This window comes from Taudactylus pleione, unplaced genomic scaffold (genome assembly GCF_031769625.1).
Source record: "Taudactylus pleione unplaced genomic scaffold, aTauple2 ptg000042l, whole genome shotgun sequence".
Classification (NCBI taxonomy): domain Eukaryota; kingdom Metazoa; phylum Chordata; class Amphibia; order Anura; family Myobatrachidae; genus Taudactylus; species Taudactylus pleione.
The window spans coordinates 495,157-517,531 of NW_028284444.1; the positions used below are offsets into that span (position 1 = coordinate 495,157).

Sequence of the window (22,375 nt, forward strand, 5' to 3'; positions counted from 1 at the left end):
AAGTTTACATAAACATTAATGCCAGCTTAAGTTACCTGAGGAGCTTTGATCAGGAATCATTGACGCCTAGAAAAAAAAATATATATATTTTTAATAAAAAGTCCTATAGAATTGCAGTATATGGTCATCAGCAGCAGTTGCAGACACCAACTACCTTATCCGCCCCTAGATGTATCTTCTTATAATGTAGTTAAAGGAGAAGATGGCTGCTTATGTGGACTTAAACAGTCTCCTAATGCAAGATCAGAGTGTTTGCATTCAATAAGGTATTAGCACTTGGGCTAGATTTACTAAGAGGAGGATTTTGTAAATTTAAACGTGACATTAACCTCAATTTGAAATGATATTAGTGCCGCTTTAAATGTCGAGGTCAAAACAGCTGCTTAGTAAATCTAGCCTTTGGTGGATGTTAACAGTGGTTCACAAACTGTGCGCCGTGGCACCCTGGGGTGCCTCGGGACACTTGCAGGGGTGCCTCAGGTTGGTTGTCCAGCACTAAATCAAATTATTTATGGTCAATGTAACGTAAATTTGTGGATAAACAGAAGTGCAAATCTGTCCACAACCACATAACTGTACCTAAGGATAATAATAACAACAATTTTTATTTATATAGCGCTTTTCTCCATCAGGACTCAAAAAAAACAATTTCAGGGGTTTAATATTACATAAAACAAACTAAAAACAGTCAACATAATGGGTATGAGGGACATAATGGAGGGTTGGTGGAGCCATTTTGAGTAATAGCTTCCATGGGTTATATATCCCACTCATGAAGGGTACCAAGCGAGGCAGCCATTTTAGGCTCGCTACATAGGTTACCCTGGATTGAATAGGTAACACTTAGGAAAGATAACACAAAATGGGGAAATTGCAGCTTAGTAAATCTAAGAGCAGAGACCTTACATAGCCAGGAGACCAAAGTATTTTTTTTTTATCTCATCCACAGGTGTACCAGGTGAGGCAGCCATCTTAGGCACACTACAAAGGTTACAGTGTGTAAGATATAATACAAGGAACAAATACGGGTCACTGAAACGTGTGGTGTGATATGTACTGCATGAATAGATCCACAAGTTGCTCATCGTGCCAATATCGGCACCATTTGAGGCAGCCATCTTGGGTGTACTGCACAGGTTACATCTGGCAGAATGTGCAACCTGTAGAAGTATAATATCCAGAGGAAAAAAAAAGAAAAGCTGAATATAGAGGCAAAATTGGCAGTATTAATACAAGGGTGAGGAGCAGATCTATGGAAAGATTAATCTAAAACTTAAGAGGAAAAGAATGAATAGAGCAAAAATGCACCAAGCCTCATTTAGTGACCCCAACCCAATGTCCATTTGAGGGGTCACCTTGGTGCATCATTCGGTATGGCACATTTGGAATGGATCTGGAGAGATCTGAAAATGCCTGTGCACCAACGCTTCCCATCTAACCTGATGGAGCTTGAGAGGTGCTGCAAAGAGGAATGGGTGAAACTGCCCAAAGATAGGTGTGCCAAGCTTGTGGCATCATATTCAAAAAGACTTGAGGCTGTAATTGCTGCCAAAGGTGCATCAATAAAGTACTGAGCAAAGGCTGTGAATACTTATGTACATGTGTAACAAGTTGTCATTATGGGGTATTGTGTGTAGAATTTTGAGGACAAAAATGAATTTAGTCCATTTTGGAATAAGGCTGTAACATAAAATGTGGAAAAAGTGAAGCGCTGTGAATACTTTCCGGATGCACTGTATATATTCCCTGGGAATTAGCGACATCACTGAGGCATGAGGCATGGTTTACAGACAACAGGTAATACAAATTAGTGGGATGTCTTACCATTTCACTGGGCTCAAAGATTGATGCTGGAAAAAAAAAAAAATGTAAATAAATTTATATAGGTTATGTTGGCAAATACTGATGTATAGTCTAACAAGATATAAAAACTAAAAAGTCATGATGTACACGCATACACCTAACCTGCCCTTCCCCACACCCTAAACCTAAGCCTTCCCCTTTAGTGCCGAACCCTCCCCCTAACCCCGTTACTTACCTTCGGGATGCCGGTGCGGGGATTCTGACAGATGTCAGAATTCCGGCGCCGGTATTCTAAGCGCCAGCATCCCATGTGCCCCCCGCAAAACACCCTGCATGCAACATAACCAAGGCGATGCAGATCTGTATGCATGTCTAATACATCTCCAGTAACAGCTAAAGATCAGTAACTGGGCTGTAACCTGGTGTTCCCACAGAGGTAGAGTTCAGTTAGGGTGTGTTAATGCAGATGCAGGCTGTGCAGACCTGCGCAGAATGAAGATACACATGTCTTCACACTTCTCTTTTGCATCTAATATAGGATCGGAATGTCGAAGCTGGATAATTGGCTGAGACAAGATCAGTTTAAAATTGGATCGCAGCGACGCCATCTTGCAACTGGCCGCAAGACGCCATCTTGGAAATGAGATCGCAAGACACCATTTTGCGAATGGCCGCCCAAGCGCCATTATAGATAAACTCACACTTTAGTACATGTGGTGATATTACTATTAGCATCATGCGATTGCATCTTTCACCATTTCTCATACACACATTAATACGCACAATTGCGCAGTTAACTAGTCGCATATTAGTGAATGCATAAGATCCTGTATGAAAACGCTGAATATTAGCTTAATGCACACGCATCTGCCCCAAGTTAACTAGCACCTTTACATCAAACCCCACATACTCACACATTACATATTCACATACAAGGTTCCATAAGCTTTAAGGTATAAGATTCAAGTATGCACATTTATTATAATTGCTAGGAAATAAAGATTATTTCGTAACTAAGGTTTTATATGTGATAAGTAAGCCATGTTTGGTATTGTACTGATGCGTACTCTCTCAACAGTATTCCGGTAATATCGATGGAGAGATGGCAACATGCATTCTCAACTTATGGACCGCAGAGATTTCAAGCAACAAAATGTACATTATATGAACAACTGTTAGGATTTGCATGAGGCGGGAAACCAGAAACCACCAGTTGTTAGAGGCTGGGCTGTGTCTATTTGAACCAACCTGTTAAATGCCTTGTAACATATGCCCTCTCCTTTAGGACCAATGATATTAGCAACAAACTTCTCTATTGTGTTGTTTATTCCTGGGGGATATAAATAGGTGTGCTCTGACCCTGGGTTCCTGGTCTTCGTGCTGATTGACAAGGGGTTTCTTTGTGATGCCTACATCTGGACCAGAGAGCGCTGCGTATGTATAATTGTACTTGGGTCTGTATAATCTCTTTGCGCTATGATTATATGAGGATCACAGCGTGTAACTGCTGTACTTTTACTTGAATAATACTTTGTGCTTTGGAACCACAGGTTCTGGGTCTGGAGTCTTTATTTACTGTATGACTGCGTACGCAAAATAGCGTCATCCTTAGAGGTTTATAGGAAGGATATTAGAAGGTATAGGCAGGGGTATTCATAAGGTTCAAAGGCAGTATTGTTAGAAACCAGTGCACACGGATGATGATAGGGGGAGAGCGCTCTGCAAGGTGCATGAAACTCTGCATACAGGCAAATGTAGACATTTCTTCCATGCACACAATACAGGAGCATATACACCTTGATTTTTCAAACACAGAAATAGAATTTAAATCAGTTTTCACATCTGCCAAGTATTTCAGAAGTGCATTTATTCGCGATTAAGACTGTAGTATTTATGGCAGCAGTGTAATGGTTAGCATTACTGCCTCACAGCACTGAGTTCGTGGGTTTGATTTACACTACTGCCCTAACTGTGTGGAGTTTGTATATTCTCCCTGTGCTTACGTGGGTCTCCGCCGGGTACTCTGGTTTCCTCACACACTCCAAAAATATACTGGTTGGTTAATTGGCTCCCAACAAAAATTAACCCTAGTGTGTATGTGTGTGACCATGTGGCAGGGACTGATGTGAATGGCCAAATATGATCTGTAAAGCACTGCGGAATATGTGTGTGCTATATAAACAACAATAATAAATAGTATTTATAGCCAGGGAAAAGGTTCTACTTCTCAGAGGAAAGCAACAGATGACACAAAGGCCCAGATTTATCAATTAGTGATAGTCTTGTTATCTCAGTAGTAATCTTAAATGGTGCTCCAACCAATCAGCTCCAGTTAGGAGCTGAAGCAAACAATGGTTATGACTTATGTAACATCAACAAGAAATTACTGTACATCACTTGGATGGCTCATGTGTCACATGGAAGAGGAAATGTATTTACATCTCCATGCCAGGGGAAGACATAATAGCCCCATTATCCCAGTCATTCAGCCACCTACCAGTCTGCAATAAACAAATGATGTTATTATGAGGTTACATTTGTGGAAGCTTTATTCTTGTAACTGAACTAACCATCAGTTCAGATGATCTAGAAACGCTTACAAAGAAATCATCCCCATACTGATGTATGTGTGTGTGTGTGTGTGTATATGTGTGTGATATATATATATATATATATATACACACACACATACATATATACACACACACATACATATATACACACACACATTATATATATATATATATATATATATATATATATATATACACATACACACACACATACACACACACATATATATATACATACACACACACACACACACACGTGTGGCCTTGTAGCCTATAATCAGCACAGTACTTCTTGGTGAAATAATACCCTTATAAATTATAATCTACACATAGACATTATATGAGGCATACAATGATATGTGAGGAATACCTCTATTCCGTCGGTAGAAGATTTCCGGTAGCATGTGTGAACGCTTGAGATAAAAAAACAAGGCCACAGAAAGAACCAGGAAGAGACTGATGAAGAGCGTTCCCAGCAGGAGAGATGCAGCTATCCCAGGATTGCCTGTAAATAGGAATTAACAGAATGCGTACAAGTAATGCTGGTAGCTACAACACACAATAAATCAAAATATTCAGTGATCGCAAAAAATAGGCGCTACAGCGCGTTTTTATGCCATCCAGGTGAGGGACTCACTAAAAAGGACAGTGTCCCACAGGATGCACCGACGTTGATTGGTTGGGGAGATGCTACTGGTGGTGACTAGCTGTGGCGCATACACAGTGGGTGCAGCAGCCAATCACCAACGGCGGTGTTCTTGTCCAATCACCGCAGACAGCATCTCGCCTACCAATCAATGCCGGCGGCATCACATCCAATTGTCGCCGGCTTTGTCCACCTGACTTCCCCGACTTTCTGCTAACTTCCCCCAGGCCTCCCTTACCCAGGTAAATAGTATTTATATTTATTATAGAACATTAGGAGCAGAGCCTGATGTCCTAATGTTACTGTGTTATACAAGGGAGCATTCTCTGGTGCCTTGTTATAATACAGCTACAGCTCCCACTAGTGCCCCGGTATGATTATATGGGGAGACTGACTTGCTGTGTCCTGTTATAATAACAGTGGAGCAAACTATTGTACATGTGGGGCAGGCTCTAGGGTTATTATAATACAGACATTCCTCACTTAACGACCGAGTTCCGTTCCTACGGTCGTTAAACAAGCAATTATAAAATTAATCTGGAAAGAAGCTGGCACATTCAACAATTTTGAACGGTAAAAAGAAAGTGAAAGTCAGTGAAAGCATCAACAGGATATACTGTATATGCACACTTATAGTACAGCACTGTATACAAGTACAGTACAATACTGTACAAAGTATGCACAGCAATCATTTACCAGTACTGTATTATGAATAAAGAAAAGGAAATTTTGCTTTACTTTGTATAACTTGTAAAGTTTTATTTTGCTTTTTTGTTTACTTCGCAAAACTTTTATTTTGAATAACTGTTTACTTTGCATACAGTAATTTTGCATAACTCCTTACAGCACTGTACAGTACTTTGCAGAACTTGTTTGTTTTAGTTTGCATAACTTTACTTTGAATATTTTTTGTAACTTTGCAAAACTAGTTATGCTAACTGTTGCATACTGTACCTTTACAGAGCATGAACAGGACAATCGGCATAAAAAAAAAAAAATAAAGTTATATAAAGCAGACATTCTAGCCAATAAATCCTTCATCATGTGATGCGTCATCATTGGTGTTATCGGGATCTGTAAAGGGCTCGGGTTAGGGAGATGATGGCAAGGAAACGGAAGGACTAGTAGGGGTACTGGGTGTAGCTTTCAAGAAGAATCCTGTTAGTGTGGTCTGCTTTGTAATTTTATTTTTTTTCTTCATAAATTTCACAATAGCATCGTAAAAGATCATTCATTTGCCGTTCCACTTTCGTGAACCTTTCAACATTTGGATTCATACCCTCTAGTTGTTACATAGCTGCACTTTCAAGAACACACCAGCTAACCCCTTTACTGTGACCTTCTTTTATACATCTTTCATTCTTTCCTCCTCTCCTTTTTCCTCCTCTTCCAGGTGCTGCTGCGCTTTCAACTCTATTAAATCTTCGTTGGATAGCTCTCCTTCGACATATTCCACTAATTCTTCAATATCTTCCACTTCAAGATCTAAATTAAGCAAGTTAGCAAGTTGCACAGTTGTTAAATAAATATGTTGATGACATAAATCAACCAATTCAACATTATTCACAAGACTTTTCAGGCATTTTTACCATATGCCTTGCATGCAATTTTCTGTCACTTCCTCCCAAGCGGATTCCATGTTCTTTATGCAGTGTAAAATGTTGTATGATTTCCAAAAATCACGAAGGGTTACTTCATCATTTTCTGTTGCCGAGACAATTTTGGAAAAAGTTGTGCGCAAATAGTATGCTTTGAATGTAGCTATACCCCCCTGGTCCATTGGCTGTAAGATAGCAGTGATGTTTTTAGGCAGATACACTACCTTTACATCTGGGTTAACATCATCAAGATGCTGGGGGTGTCCTGGGCAATTATCAAGCAGGAGGATAATTTTAAAGGGAACACCCTTGTCCAGACAAGAACGCTTGACCGCGGGTATGAAGCAGTCGGTAAACCAATCCTCAAATAAAGCTAGTGTCATCCATGCCTTGTTATTTGCACGATAGTATACGGGCAGCATGTGCTTACTGACCTGCTTGAATGCACGTGGGTTCTGGGAGTGATAGATGAGCAAAGGCTTTAACGTAACCCCCCGGACATTTCCACCCAGCAACAACGTGACCCTGTCCTTAAAAGCCTTGAAACCGGGCATTGCTTTAGCTTCTTTGTGTATGTAGAACCTTTCGGGCATTTTCTTCCAAAAAAGTCCTGTTTCATCCACATTGAAGATTTGTTCTGGACAGTAGCCGCCTTTCTTGAGGATTTCATCAAATTGGTCAACAAATTTTTCAGCTGTTTCTACGTCAGCACTTGCTGCCTCACCACTGATACTGCGATTATGCAGGTTGAATCTTTGACTAAACCGTTAAAACCATCCATGGCTTGCTTCCGCCGATTCATCCTCCTCACGTGTCTTCAAAGTTTTAAAGATACTTCGTGCCTTGGCTTGAATAATTGAAAGGCTCAGTGGCATTTTTTTTGCATATGGTCATCAAACCAGATCGCCAGTAATTTTTCCATTTCATGAAGGAGGCCTTTCCGCTGCCTAGTCATTTTGGCTTTAAATCCTGTTGATGCTTTCACTGCTTCTTTCACTTTATCTTTATCCTTCAAGATTCTTGAAATGGTTGAATGTGCCAGCTCCAAGTCACCTCCAATCTCTTTAGCCGTCTTTCCAGCTTCATAATCACTTATGATCTTCATTTTCAAGTCAAGATCAATAGCCTTCCTTTTCTTTGCGCTCCTTTTCTCTGACTTCTCCTCTCTCTGACGTCTGACGCGGGGACGCCACCTGTCGCTAAAGAGTCAGGGCGGGTCGTAACTCCGAACGGCCGCTAAAAAGTCTGAGCGGGTTGTAAGTTCGAGGTAGACGGTAACGCGCGGGTGTGGTCGTAAGTGCGCACGGTCGGTTAATGGGTAGGTCGTTAAGTGAGGAATGTCTGTATAAGGAAGCAGACCCTGGTATCCTGTAGTTCTAATACTGATGGGGCAGGCTGTGGTGTATTCTTGTTATTACACAGCTAACACATGTTTATATTATAGCAACTGCTGTATAAAAATAATAAATATATTGTACTGTCACCTTGTGCCCCCTGTTCCCCTCATGTCTGTACCCCTTCTGCTCTCCTGTGTACTCTCCCCCATCCCTGTGCCCCCTGTTCCCCTCATGTCTGTAGATCTTCTGCTCTGCTGTGTACCCTCCCCCATCCCTGTGCCCCGTTCCCCTCTCATGTCTGTACCCTTTCTGCTCTCCTGTGTACCCTCCCCCATCCCTGTGCCCCCTGCTCCCCTCTCCCCATGTCTTTACCCCTTCTGCTCTCCTGTGTACCCTCCCCCATCCCTGTGCCCTCTGTTCCCCTCTCACCATGTCTTTACCCCTTCTGCTCTCCTGTGTACTCTCACCCATCCCTGTGCCCCCTGTTCCCCTCATGTCTGTACCCCTTCTTCTCTCCTGTGTACCTTCCCCCATCCCTGTGCCCCCTGTTCCCCTCATGTCTGTACCCCTTTTGCACTCCTGTGTACCCTCCCCATCCCTGTGCCCCCTGTTTTTTACGTGCTACAGGCTGCGAGGCATAAAATTGTGATGGGACCCAGAAACTGTGGAGTAGGACCCCATTTTTTTAATGATAGGGGTCCCTGGGACTCACATTTTTTTTCGCTCAGCGCAATCACTGAATATTTATTCTTGCTTTGGAGGATGAGAACTAGAGACTAGAAAGAAAAGCTGTACCAGGATATTTATCTTATTCCACACATGGTAGCAAATTCATGCATGTCATGACGGCAGCCTAAAACGTGAAGGGTCCCTAGTCTGACCCCTACCATCACAAGGCAGACTGAGATGATGGTTACCATTACTGTTAATTCAATGAAATGCGAACTTAGAAGTACAACATAAAATGGGCATGAACAAAACACGGCATATTAAGTAAATGTGATCTATTTGAACAGTGTTGTATGTTCCTAAATGCAAGACCGGGAGATCAGCCACATTGATGTCTTATTAATCTCAGAAAACATTCTAACATCTCCAAATGAAGCCAAGCACAAAGCAGTGATCCCGCACTGGGCTCTCATTTTTACTGGTACACACGGTGTCACAACGTGTACGGCACACATTACTTTCTTCACACACTTACACTGTTCATGTGTGTGATTAGCTTATCACAATATGATAAGTGCCCTGGTCTCGGCTGATTAGATTGCATGGGTAAGCTAAGGCCACAGAGCAATATATTGTGTTGGGCTCTCTTTAGAAGCCACCAGCATTCGCACCACAGAACAGGGCTGAGAACATGACTTTATGGCTCCCCCAATCTTACTCTGGTAAGAGGAAGTCACAATAAAAGCCAGATTCTGTTCTAGATGACCGTCCTGATTACACAACACCAATGACTGACCATGGCTCCAATACATACAAAGTCATTACTGGGAATTCAGAAAGAAACATATAGAATATAGAACTCTCATACTTACTTAAATGATGAGGAACAGATGAGATTATGCTGATATTCGTGTGGATTTCCAAAGCGTCTGCAGTAACTAACAAACAATATTGCATCGGAAAGTAAATAAAGTTTAAATATATGGGCAGCATCAAAATTAAGTAAACTTTCGCTTCACACATCTATTTTCCTGATCATTGCAGTTATAGAATGGTTACTGTGTACAAGAGGCGTATCTTGGGTTATCACAGAGGAGGAGGTGTAACGTGCGGTCTTTATAGCAATAGGCTGCACAGCACAGAGGAGGAGGTGTAACGTGCGGTCTTTATAGCAATAGGCTGCACAGCACAGAGGAGGAGGTGTAAGGTGCGGTCTTTATAGCAATAGGCTGCACAGCACAGAGGAGGAGGTGTAACGTGCGGTCTTTATAGCAATAGGCTGCACAGCACAGAGGAGGAGGTGTAACGTGCGGTCTTTATAGCAATAGGCTGCACAGCACAGAGGAGGAGGTGTAACGTGCGGTCTTTATAGCAATAGGCTGAACAGCACAGAGGAGGAGGTGTAACGTGCGGTCTTTATAGCAATAGGCTGCACAGCACAGAGGAGGAGGTGTAAGGTGCGGTCTTTATAGCAATAGGCTGCACAGCACAGAGGAGGAGGTGTAAGGTGCGGTCTTTATAGCAATAGGCTGCACAGCACAGAGGAGGAGGTGTAACGTGCGGTCTTTATAGCAATAGGCTGCACAGCACAGAGGAGGAGGTGTAACGTGCGGTCTTTATAGCAATAGGCTGCACAGCACAGAGGAGGAGGTGTAACGTGCGGTCTTTATAGCAATAGGCTGCACAGCACAGAGGAGGAGGTGTAACGTGCGGTCTTTATAGCAATAGGCTGCACAGCACAGAGGAGGAGGTGTAACGTGCAGTCTTTATAGCAATAGGCTGCACAGCAAAGAGGAGGAGGTGTAACGTGCGGTCTTTATAGCAATAGGCTGCACAGCACAGAGGAGGAGGTGTAACGTGCGGTCTTTATAGCAATAGGCTGCACAGCACAGAGGAGGAGGTGTAACGTGCGGTCTTTATAGCAATAGGCTGCACAGCACAGAGGAGGAGGTGTAACGTGCGGTCTTTATAGCAATAGGCTGCACAGCACAGAGGAGGAGGTGTAACGTGCGGTCTTTATAGCAATAGGCTGCACAGCACAGAGGAGGAGGTGTAACGTGCGGTCTTTATAGCAATAGGCTGCACAGCACAGAGGAGGAGGTGTAATATGCGGTCTTTATAGCAATAGGCTGCACAGCACAGAGGAGGAGGTGTAACGTGCAGTCTTTATAGCAATAGGCTGCACAGCACAGAGGAGGAGGTGTAATATGCGGTCTTTAATTAAAAAGAAAAGAAAAATCTCTCCAGTCCCGACCCTGCCTCCTGCTGCTCTGCACCCAGCAACAAGTAAGTTCGAGGGAGGGGGGCACCAAAATGTAATATATTGCGCCCCCCCCCTAAAATCATTCCAACACCCCTGCATGTAGCAGATAATGGATTAGGTCTCATTCACACAAATCATTATTAAAGTAATTGAGTTCCAAACCTTATTGTCAAGGAACAGAGATCACCATTGGATATATTTTTGGTTTTATCGCTGTATGCACACAAAGTTAGTGTGCCCAGCACATACATGCAGCAGAAACAGCCATTGTATAAACGGAATATTAAATTTGATAGGCTGTATTTTCATAATGGCTACATAACATGTTATGTAACAAGAATTATTAAGAGTGCACATCTTGTAAAACTAGCCAATCTAAAAATAATTTGTAATCAGTATGCAGGGTTGGGCATCTGTAAAGCATACAGTAGATCACACAAGGCAAGTGATAAATATCAGACATCTACCCTTTTCTCATATTGTATGTGCAATATGCTAAATAATAACTTTGCTGGCCATACACTGTCAGGTCAAACTCAACATCAAACAGGCCGACCAATTATCTGACATCGCCATTCACAGTCTGTACGATGGGGAGTATATCCACTTATCATATCTGAACACAAATTTGTCGGACATGCTGGAAGACTTGTCATGCCTGACATACAGATAATTGCTGCTCACCACAGCCATACACTGCACAATGATCGCGCCCGATTAGCTGATCAGGCCGATAATTGCACAGTGGGTCGGATTCAGAGATGGATGCATTGTGCATGCGTCAAGTTTTATTTTTTTCTTGTTGCTCGCAGTGAGGATTCACTCGCAAAATGATGGACAGGCAGGGACAGATTATGGGTGGCAACTCAAACGCAGGTGTGTTGTAACCGGTTTCAGGACGTGTATATAGCCTTTCCACTGCGATCCCGTAAGTAGTAAAAATGGCTCCGGCATCTGTTCCCACAACCACAGGGTCACTCAGGAGGCTGATTAATGACTGATCTGTGACCAATGCTAGGATCTGCAAAGCCACCAATGGGCGTCTAAATACAAATCCTGATGGCTGCGACATTTGTATATTTTTGCACATCTGCAGAATGCAAATTCGCAGCTGTGTCGACATTAGTGTACATCTCTGCAAGTAGCATCAGGCCTAGTGTATGGCCACTTTTAGCTCAGATTCTGAAACGATAAAAAAAGGCAAAAAAAGCAACCCCCTTATCACTATATGCTAGCCTCAGTCTCTAGCAGCAAGAACAAATCAGACCGTGTTTGGGGTGACTAAGGGGTCTATGTACTAACAATCATGGAACTGCCGAGGAGTTACTTTTTCTTGCCAAAACATTTAACACTTGCACCGGATAGTTATATTATATATATATATATATATATATATATATATATATATATATATATATATATATAATAGTAAACAAGGTAGGAGAATAAAGGCCCCCATACACGGCTCGATATACGTGCCGATCCGACGGATCAGCACGATATAGGTGCTATATCGTGCCGTGTACGGGCACGATATCTTACCCGATATCGTGCTGCGCGTTCCCGCGGGGTCGTACATCGCATCCCCAGATCTTCCTGCAGAACCATCTGATCTGGGATACGATGTACAATCCCATTCAAATGGAGGAGGGGCAGCCGGCATATCGTGCGGTCTGCGGGGACTGCACGATTGCAGACGGTGCCAGCACAATCCGTCTGCCGACGGATCGGCAATCGCCCTACATGGTGCATCGCACCGTGTATGGGCACCTTAAGTGTCAGGGCTCCTACAGACATGAGTCAGTACTGTGTAGCCTTTGCTGGTTTACCATACAGTAACGACCTATTATATTAAATTAGCTTTGGAACATTCTACCTTATGCTCATTAGCTACACTGAGAATTTCTATTACACACTCAATATACAGTATATTTTATAGTGCATGATTTCTACTTCTATATATGATTTAAAGCCATCTGTCATCCATGTGCTCATTATAGCATTTTATTAACTTGCCTTTTATATTTATTTGGTATATTTTATTTAACGCTACATGGGTCATCACCTTAGAGTCATTAAATTTTTTTTTTATTCAGCGAGGTCTTTGGTCTATTTGTTTATCTTGTTAATGATCTATTATATATCATTTATCCTGCTTTTCCCAACGTGCTGCAAAGGGATACAGGACTGGTGCATCAATGTAATGCCCAGTGTAAGCCTCACAGTTACAGTATAATGTCTGATCTGGTCACAACAAAGTACAGAAAATAATGACATATACATAGATATACACATATGCCCACCATGTCAACTGATCAGACATGTCTGCACAGTAAACAATAAACAAATAAATAAAGAAATAAATTATTCTCTATGAAACTGTATCCTATAACAGCTTACAATGTTTTCACCTTATGTTGCAGCAGCATATAAATTGCAAACAAGAGAATACTCCTTTTTATGGTGTATGCAATTAAAATGATAAATAATGAGATTTAGGAAACATTGTAAAAGGAATACTTTTAGTATTTACTGATGTTCATTCATTACATGTGCAGGATTCGTGCTAGAAGAGCACATTATGACATATGCCGACCATCCAGAAGAAACAAGGACCAGTCGTTCACATAAACAATATGAAATGACTATAGTTTCACCTACTATTCACCTATTGCAACATTCCAAACGCCTACAGGTCTGTGTAAAACCTGTTTAGTTTTACAATCCTAGTCCCATCTGTGACCACAGAGTCAAATTCATGCATGATAAATGAACCTCCCTAAAAAGGAAAGGTGCGACCTATTGGCCCATATGTTTTGCCACTTCATTTTGACATTTAAGCCACAGCAAGGTAATGCCGCCATTTGTTACTAAGGGGGAGTATCAAGTCTCCTAAAGAGTGGAGAAGTGAACAAGTTGCCCATAGCAACAAATTAGCTTGTACCTATCATTTTATAGAAAGTACTTGATAAATGCAAGCTACAAGCTCATTGGTTGCTATGGGCAACTTCTCCATACTTTGGGAGGCTTGATACATATCTCCCCAAGACTCTTAACACAAAGTAATAGAGGGTTCCTTAATGCCTTCTACTGAATATTGGGCCTTCCCATGCATTGGTTAGACAAACCAGGTAATTACAAGGAATGAACACCCACTATGGCCAGTATTCAATTTGAGGTGAAAAGTTTCGGACTTTCCGCCTACATCGCGTGGTTTTGGAGAAAACACTTTAGGCGTGCGCGCTTTTCGCCGTATTCAATTTCAAGAGACGAGAAAATGGCACCCGGCAAAACTTAAACAAGCGGAAAGTCCTGTCAGATTTGGGGAAATCAGCCTGACACCCCCCAAAAGATGCTCTGACATGGGGGTTAGCTATGGTTACCCCTCATTTGGCTTTCTGAAGGTATTTGGTGTTTTTAAACGGGCTCAATAGCTGCTAAATAGCGTTTTTGTATAAGTGGTGAAGAATAGTCTTCTGGATATTTTTTGCAGAAAATAACTTATCCCAGCAAATTTGGGGTACTTGAAAATGGGGGTCAGCATATTTTAAAGTTGCTAAAGTTAAGTTGAAAAAATCATGAAAAATCCACCTTCCGCAAGCACCTGCAATGAAAAAAAAAAAAAAACACCTGGGGCATACTTGGTGTCCCCTCCAGAGTCAAGTTCGCTAGTTTTTAACTTTGTCCCCCAACATTTTTTTTTTTCGCCCCCAAATTCAAAGTGATTTTTTTGGGGTATCCTTAAGTGTTTTTTTTTTTTTTTTTTTGACAGTACACCTTTGGGGGACTGTCTGAAGGCTGCACGGGGGTTCCCGCAACGTTGCACCCCAAAACCCCAATTTTGCACTTTTTTTCCGCCTGCTATTCATAGGTGAAACTTTTTCACCTGTTACATTGCACTTACTTTCCGCCTAGGCAGAAAGTGTTTCAAAGTGAATACGGAGTAACATCCAAGTAGGCGAAAATGACGTCATCGGCGAAAAGTTTTCGCCAAAAACACGCAAAAATGGCTTTTCACTCCAAATTGAATATGGGCCTATGCTGGTAATAGAGGAAATACAAAGGGTGACTTTGGAGATCTTTAAGCTGGGTGCACACCATGCGATCTATCGTCCTGATGCGGAGGGGAATAATATATCCTAGACATCGTATAGTGCACAGGTTCTCAAACACGGTCCTTTAAAATGTGTCAGGGAGTAATGAATACACCTGTGCAGCTGCTGGGTGACCTGGAAAATATGACCTGTGTGGGGTCCTGAGGACAGAGTTTGAGAACCACTGCTATAGTGTGTATGTCTGATCCGCCAAACATTGCATCGTCCTATCTGCTGTCATGCTTGGCAGATGGGACGATTCAATGAACAACGCGGTGCAGTTACATGCAGCATATAAAGATACATTGCACTGCCGTATGCCGGATCAAGCAGTGTGAACTGTCGTATGGTGTGTACCCAGCTTAACTTGGCAAATGTCTTGAATTTAGGAGAGGACGGTTTCTGTCAGAAACTCTTTGTATTCACACAGATGAACAGAGAAGCAACATTTAATATGAAGCATCACCAGGGTCACAGGTTCCAATATTTCTCTATAATGTAAATGTAAGTGAGACGGCCAAATTGTTCATCTATAATAAGGGTTGGGAACCTTTTTTCTGCAGAGGGCCATTTTGATATATATAACATTATTCGCGGGCCTGGTGCAGGCCACACCCCCTCCGTGTGATGTCACACGGGGATGGGGCCACAATCGCCGGAGATTACAGCACTGCCTGGAGCATCCTGAGGATGCTTCGGGGAGCTGTAAGGGCAGCGCTGTGACCATTTGAAGTGTCCTAAGGACGCTCCAGGCAGAACTACTGCATAGGTTCTGGCCGCAGGGTGCTATCCAGATGAGGCCAGCAGAAAAAAGCTCTGGAGGGACAGACCTAATGACTCTGGGGGCCGTATACGGCCCCTGGGCCTGAGGTTCCCCATCCCTGATCTATAAACATATGTGCCATAAAGACAAATACCAAGACAGACATTTGCTGCATCAATAACGTTCATATGTATAATTAATTTTTTTTATTCTAAGTTTCTGCAAAAGATGTAACTGTTTTTGTAAGTTGTCCAGTTATTTCGCACATAGTATTGATCAGACAGAAGATGAACCTGTGCAATATTTGCAGACAAACAGAACGGTGAACAATACACTTTCAGGTGGACTGACATGTCACTCTATGCAAGTGTCAGGCAGCAGTATAATGTCACCTCTCTTGTCTGACTGGATGCACGGCTTCCGCAGGCACATGTAGTACAAGTACACCAAGTGATGACAGGTGTGTCATCCTAGTACTCAGATAGCATCCGGACAGAAATACACTGAGAAAGGATGGGCAGGGGGCGCAAAAACAAACATCTAGTTACAACTGGTTCTCAGGGTTGGAAAGTAAATAGTATACTACTAAACTAATAAATGCAAAGTGGCTGCAGAATAACTTACTATTTCTGCACTCTGTCAGATTCTGCGAGATTTCCATACTGGTATCATTAGCACATTTAATGCAGGAAGTGCTTCCGTTACTAGACCATACGCGATAACATCCTAGTATAAAAGGAAACCAACAGTTACAAGAGGTAATATAAAATAAATAAAATTATTTTACAAAAAACCAAAAACACAATAACAGTTTTTAGTACAATGGTTCCCAAACTCTGTTCTCAGGGCACACTAACAGTCCAGGTATTTAGGCTATGCATGCTTGAACACAGGTGGATTAAGTACTACATAACAATCTGTGCTCAAGCTTGGATATCCTTAAAACCTGGACTGTTAGGGCATCTTCAAAACAGTTTGGGAACCACTGTTTTTGTACATACTTTAAGTCCATCTGAGGGGCACTGCCTCCTTGGTGTTGTGCTTAGGGTACAGGGGCTGGCACTTAATAGTTTAACTTATAATACTGCTCTTCCCCTCTCAATGCCTCCTCAGTTTTTTGTTTTTTTTTTGCTACAAAGCCTCTAAAGGATAGGGTGCATACAAGAGTGAATAGACAATCCATAAAAGTGAACTACTAAAGGTGCGTATCCACTTGCCGATAGAGGAACAACAGTACGATTACACCATTGTAATTGTAGTGTCGTTCCTCATCCTGTATAATGCCTACACTGAATGATATGTCGTTCAGTGCAGGCACCTTCCCTTCAACCCCGAACATGCACAATCTGTCGTTATCGGCAGATTGACCAGCATGTCCAGGCGATGACTGATGTCGAAAAAGACCAGCGGAAGCACGCACCACTGGGAGTTTGACATTTTAATGAACGATTTGTAAACGATTAATGAGCGATTGAACGATAATGTCGTTATCGTTCAATCGCTCATTTTAATCGCCTAGTGGATACGCACCTTAAGAGGGAACGCAGTCTTCTCAAGATGGACTTGAAGAAATTGACTTAATGATAAGTACTAAAAATCCTGTTATCTCCTTCATCCATCTGGAGAACTCTGCCACTATGGAGATGTAACAAAACTAGAGAAAAATACATTCAGACTGATCTGAACATCGAACCTTGCATCGAAATGGTAGAATGTGTGGAAAGAGGACCAAGCAGCTGCCCGACAACAGCTCGGGAGACTAGCTGGAGCAAAAATACTACTGCTATAGGCAGCATCTATCATTCTGCCTACTCCTTTACAGAAATTAACAAATAAACTGAGAGATTGAGAGTGGAGGAGCCTTATCAAAAAGTAACATATTAGGTGCCAGCTCCTGCACCCTTAGTGCAACCCCATGGCAGCAGTGTCCCCCAGATGTAGGAAAAAAACAAAACAAGAGTATTTATTATAATTACTAAAATTATTGTTCAAGTTCTTACACATTCCATAGAGCTTGCTGCCAAAAATGTTTAAACATGGCCATATTGGAAGAAAGCATCTTTAGATTGGGGAGTACACACTTCTGAAATATGAAAAACCTTCATATTTATGGGTTCCATAATTTATTGGTAACACAAGATGGAAAGGTGATTGATCCTTAAGTTCCAACACTAGAGAAGCACAAGCAAGAATGATAGCCCTTAGTGATCCCCAAGAAACCCCTCAAGGTATATTGCTTATGAGACGATCAGTAGAAGTCTGCATTAAGCAGATTCTTTAGTGTGGAAAAAACGGCAGCCAACAAATTCTCTGATTGAGGACTTCAACTCATTAATAGAAAATACTTTGGGCCATAATTCTGATTACTTCCTAGCTGTGGAAGCATCCCGAGACGTCACCTGGATTGCCAACCCAGGCTGCGCCGTATTACAGGCCACATGGGCCTGGGGCTGAAAATGTTCAAGGGCCTATACAGAGAAGGTGAGGAGCTATGATTAGTGCTGTATGGATGTAGCCATACACCATCTCCCCCCTACTGTCTCCCTAAATACATTAAAATAGAACAAATTTCATAATTGTGAGAAAACTAGTAATACAAGTTTAATTCTTATGATGTATGGCTGACTGTGTGGCCAGTTAGGCAGCTGGTGATTATCATGCTGCCTTGATGACTGACCTATTTTTTATTTTGAGGCCTGGAGCTGTAGCTTCATCTGCCCCATTGTTAATCTGGCCCTATACCCAGGTTTTATTTCCCATCTGTTCAGTATCTTGCTATGCGCTTCTAAGGATTCCTGTATGCGGCATATCTAACAATCATACACATACCAGTTTCTATTGAGGAGTTGAAGTGGCACCATAAATTGGTACCTATTTCTATGTACTCTTGGAGAGATTCACTTATCAAAAATAAGAACCACAAGCCATCTGAGTAAATTCCTACATTTGGAATTTTGGGCCTTGTGTTGGACATTGTTTGTGCACTGTAGCCGGTTTATACTGTATGAGTATGCAAAAGAATAGTGGCTCCATTTTGATATACAGGAGGCTGCCATACTGCTTGCGCCTTGGAGATTTATCATCTTACACTGTATTGTTCTCTTTGTAAGTGATTTCCATGTCAAACAAAAAGTGAGAGACTACCATGCTCTGTAAACACTGTAGGAACAAGCACTGACTCACAGGGGGCTTCCATGCAGGCTCCCTGTCTACTTTCTATGTTTTTTTTTTAATCTGTTTTAATAATAAAAAGACGGTAACGTGACACCCTCCCTAATCAATTCATGGTTGTAAACACCTAATAGTATAAGCTGCAATTGCTGATGTGATGAAATGGTTAATTTAAATGCCATAATTTTACTGTAAGAAAGACTTACAAAAAAGGACGGACACTTGAGATAGGTGCCAGCCTACCCAGCAGTGGGCGTCCCAGCAAATCCACCCAAACAGGAAGCCATATGATGTTCTGAGAAACTATATAGCGATCTACAGCTCTCAGTCAACATGGCAAACGTACAAGTTTTTGACTGTACATTTGTGGCTTTCATGGAAGAGTTGCTAGGAGAAAGTCTATTTTCTCTCTATAAACAAATGAAACACAACGTTGTAGAATAGTTTTTCTGTAACAAGGTCCTTTGGACAGACCAAGACAAAAGTGAAGTTGTTCAATGCACAATGCCATGCTTAGTTACAACCAAATGCAGTGCATCAGCACTAGAACCTCATGCCAACCAATAATCACATTGGTGTAAGAAATAAGGTTTGAGACATTTGCAGCCACCGGACCTGCACAGTCCATGATCACCAAATTCACCATGACCTCCTCTGTATACTACGCCAGCAGCTTGACTGACTCTGGATCAACCAATAGGACAATGATCCCTTGCACAAGAGCAGATCTACAGCTGAGTGAATGGAAAAAAAATGATTGAAGGTTTTGGAATGGATAAAATCAAAGTCCAGACCATGATCCCATTGAGACGCTGCGACAGGACCTTAAGAAATCTATGCATACACACGTTTTCAAACACTGATGAAAAGAAGTGGTGTTGTAAGGAAGCAGGGCAAAAAGTCATCAGCTGCAATGAGTGTGATGCCAAGTAGAACTGACACATACATGCCAATGTAGATTTGTGCAAATATGGCACTTGCTTCTCCCTACTACTGCAGAGGTTGGCACTGCAAGGTAGAGGGCTGGCTTACAGAGTACAGTATGGGCATGTTCATGCAAATACTACACATGCAGATGTCACGCTCCGGACTATTAAAACCACTTTCTTACCGCTCTGGTGCCAGTCCAGTATAGCACAGAGGTACGGTCACACTGCACATCGCTCCCGGGTGGTGCTGAGGTCTGTCTGAGCTGTTCCTGCCCAGTCTGCTCAGTGTCCTTTAACGGAGCATGGAGATGGCTCTCTGCAGCCTCTTGCTCACAGCGAGTCTTCCCAGCATGATGGCACTAAACAACAGTATGGGTGCAGCCATGTTGGACTCTGTGACCTGACACTCTTCCTCCACTCAAAGCGCTGCTCCCGGAGCAGCTGATCGCAGCAATCAATACCTGAGGATTCTCCGCTATAAATTCCATTTCCAAACTGGCCTCTGTTGCCAATACAAAGTTACTCCTTGCTGAAGTTACAGTCCAGTGTTGAGCTCCAAGGTACCCTGTATCTCAAAGGTCCCAGTCTGTTATATCCAGTTCCTATAGGTGGTAAACAAGTCTCCTACACCATCATGAACACCAGTCTGGTTTTTACCACTGAGACTTGTTCTTGCAGCCACCTTCGGTTCCATCCGATACAACTATCTGTCTCATCTAATAATTCCAACATTGGATTCATATTAATTAAGTTCTTAAATTTTTCATCAACGGTCTCAAACCGATCAAGTTCATCAATTCTTCAACATCGGATTCAAATCAATCAAGTTCTTCAAACGGTCAACATCGGTCTCAAACCGATCCGGCTCTCAATCCAGCATCATCAGTCCCGATCAAATTCTGCTCATTCATTTAGTATTATCTCCAGTTCTCATTCCAACCTGCTGTTTAATAAAGACATTCCATTCTTGTTCTCGTCTTCGGACCCATCATCCTCTGCAGCTGCTCTATCTCCTCACAGCAATACATGAGGAAGTCCTGGCTCAAGTCACCCAGGTTTAATCACCCCTCCCAAGTCTCCTCTTCAGCCTCCCACGCCAGTTCCAGCCCAAACCAATGCTCAGGCAGGACAGCAGAGCTACAGAAACACAAACGCTTATTGAAGGAATATCTTTTGCACATGCCAAAGAATATGATGACTTTCTATAAACCAGGTGCATATGCTGCCAATACCTAGCAAAAGACACCGCCAGATGTGTACGGCTCTGCCTATGGCTAGAAATACGCTATCTCTACCTAATGCTCAGCAACACACCTAATCAGTTCTGTGTATGGAGAAAATCCTAGAGATAAGACAGGGTGACTTTGTAACTTTATTTTATTTCAGGCAACTCAAGACCCATTCAGTTACCATGTGGACATTAAAATAAAGGTTCTGACCTTTAAAATAAATAACTAGTAACATTAAAGGTGCACACACACGTAATGATTTTGTAACCAACTATTTTCTGTCAGATTTTCCCTTGAACAAGTGAACGATTTTTACAACGATGAACGAAAAATGTTCCTTCCCTTAATGAAAATTGTTATGTTGGACAGTCTGAAATGGACGATGAACTACAAACGGTAGCGCACTTGAACGATTATCGTTCATCGTTAGAACTCAGAAACTGAATGATTTTTTTTGAACAGTTGAACGATAACGACAAATCGTTCAAAAAAATCGTTACGTGTGTATGCACCTTAAAACTTTGTATATTCTCCTGTATACATCCTACATACCAAGTAGGAACACAAATATCAAGGCCATAAACTATGACATATGGGCCAAATGTAATAGGTTGAGAGTGTAGAAAAAGTTAGAGTTTAGCAGTAAGCTCTCACACTTCTTAAACTCGGCCAATGTAAGAGAGTCCGAGAATATGCAAACTCACGTCTTTTGCCTCAAAAAAACCTCTCATGATTTAAACTCTCATCCAGATGTTTTCCCATTTTGAAGATAAACTTGACCAATGTGCGAGGTTACTAATAAACTCTCACCCTATTACATTTGGCCCGTCATGGCCACGATATCTGTTGGGTTACAGCTGGTCAGGTAAAATGACTGTCGGCCTGACCGTGTGTGCCCAGCATTAGTCAGCTAGGTTCTAGAGACTGTCATTTAATCACCTGAGAACTGAATGGATTATGGGTGTGTACATATGTATCAGACAGGCAGAACAAATGCTTTTAAGAGAGCACAACTTTCCTAAGGTCTAAAAATAGATTATGCACAGATTTCATATTACACCCTTAGGACTTACTCACACATATCTGCTGTGAAATGTTTTTTTTTTTTTTTAAATTATATAATAATAATAATAATAATAATAATAAATAATAAATAATGTTTTACCCATCTAGGTCCAAGTATTCTCTACTCACCAACCCACCCTCAAGACCGGTGTTACTTGACTGGAGCTGCTGCGAAGTACAAAATCACAGCAAACACCAGTGTGTAGTGAATGTGGCACATTACTGTACAGCAGAG

General features: G+C 41.9%; 1 protein-coding gene across 3 annotated transcripts in view; it reads right to left on the reverse strand.

The window, feature by feature from the left end:
* CUNH1orf159 (chromosome unknown C1orf159 homolog) overlaps positions 1-22,375 on the reverse strand; it is a 54,497-nt gene that overhangs the window by 1,436 nt on the left and 30,686 nt on the right. For all 3 annotated transcript variants that reach the window (XM_088460048.1, XM_088460042.1, XM_088460036.1), the window contains exons 7-11: positions 16,371-16,472; positions 9,499-9,564; positions 4,747-4,881; positions 1,825-1,850; positions 36-66 (exon numbers count right to left, since the gene is read on the reverse strand). In XM_088460048.1, the coding sequence (XP_088316174.1) occupies positions 36-66; positions 1,825-1,850; positions 4,747-4,881; positions 9,499-9,564; positions 16,371-16,472 (360 nt within the window). The remainder of the gene's footprint in view (positions 1-35; positions 67-1,824; positions 1,851-4,746; positions 4,882-9,498; positions 9,565-16,370; positions 16,473-22,375) is intronic.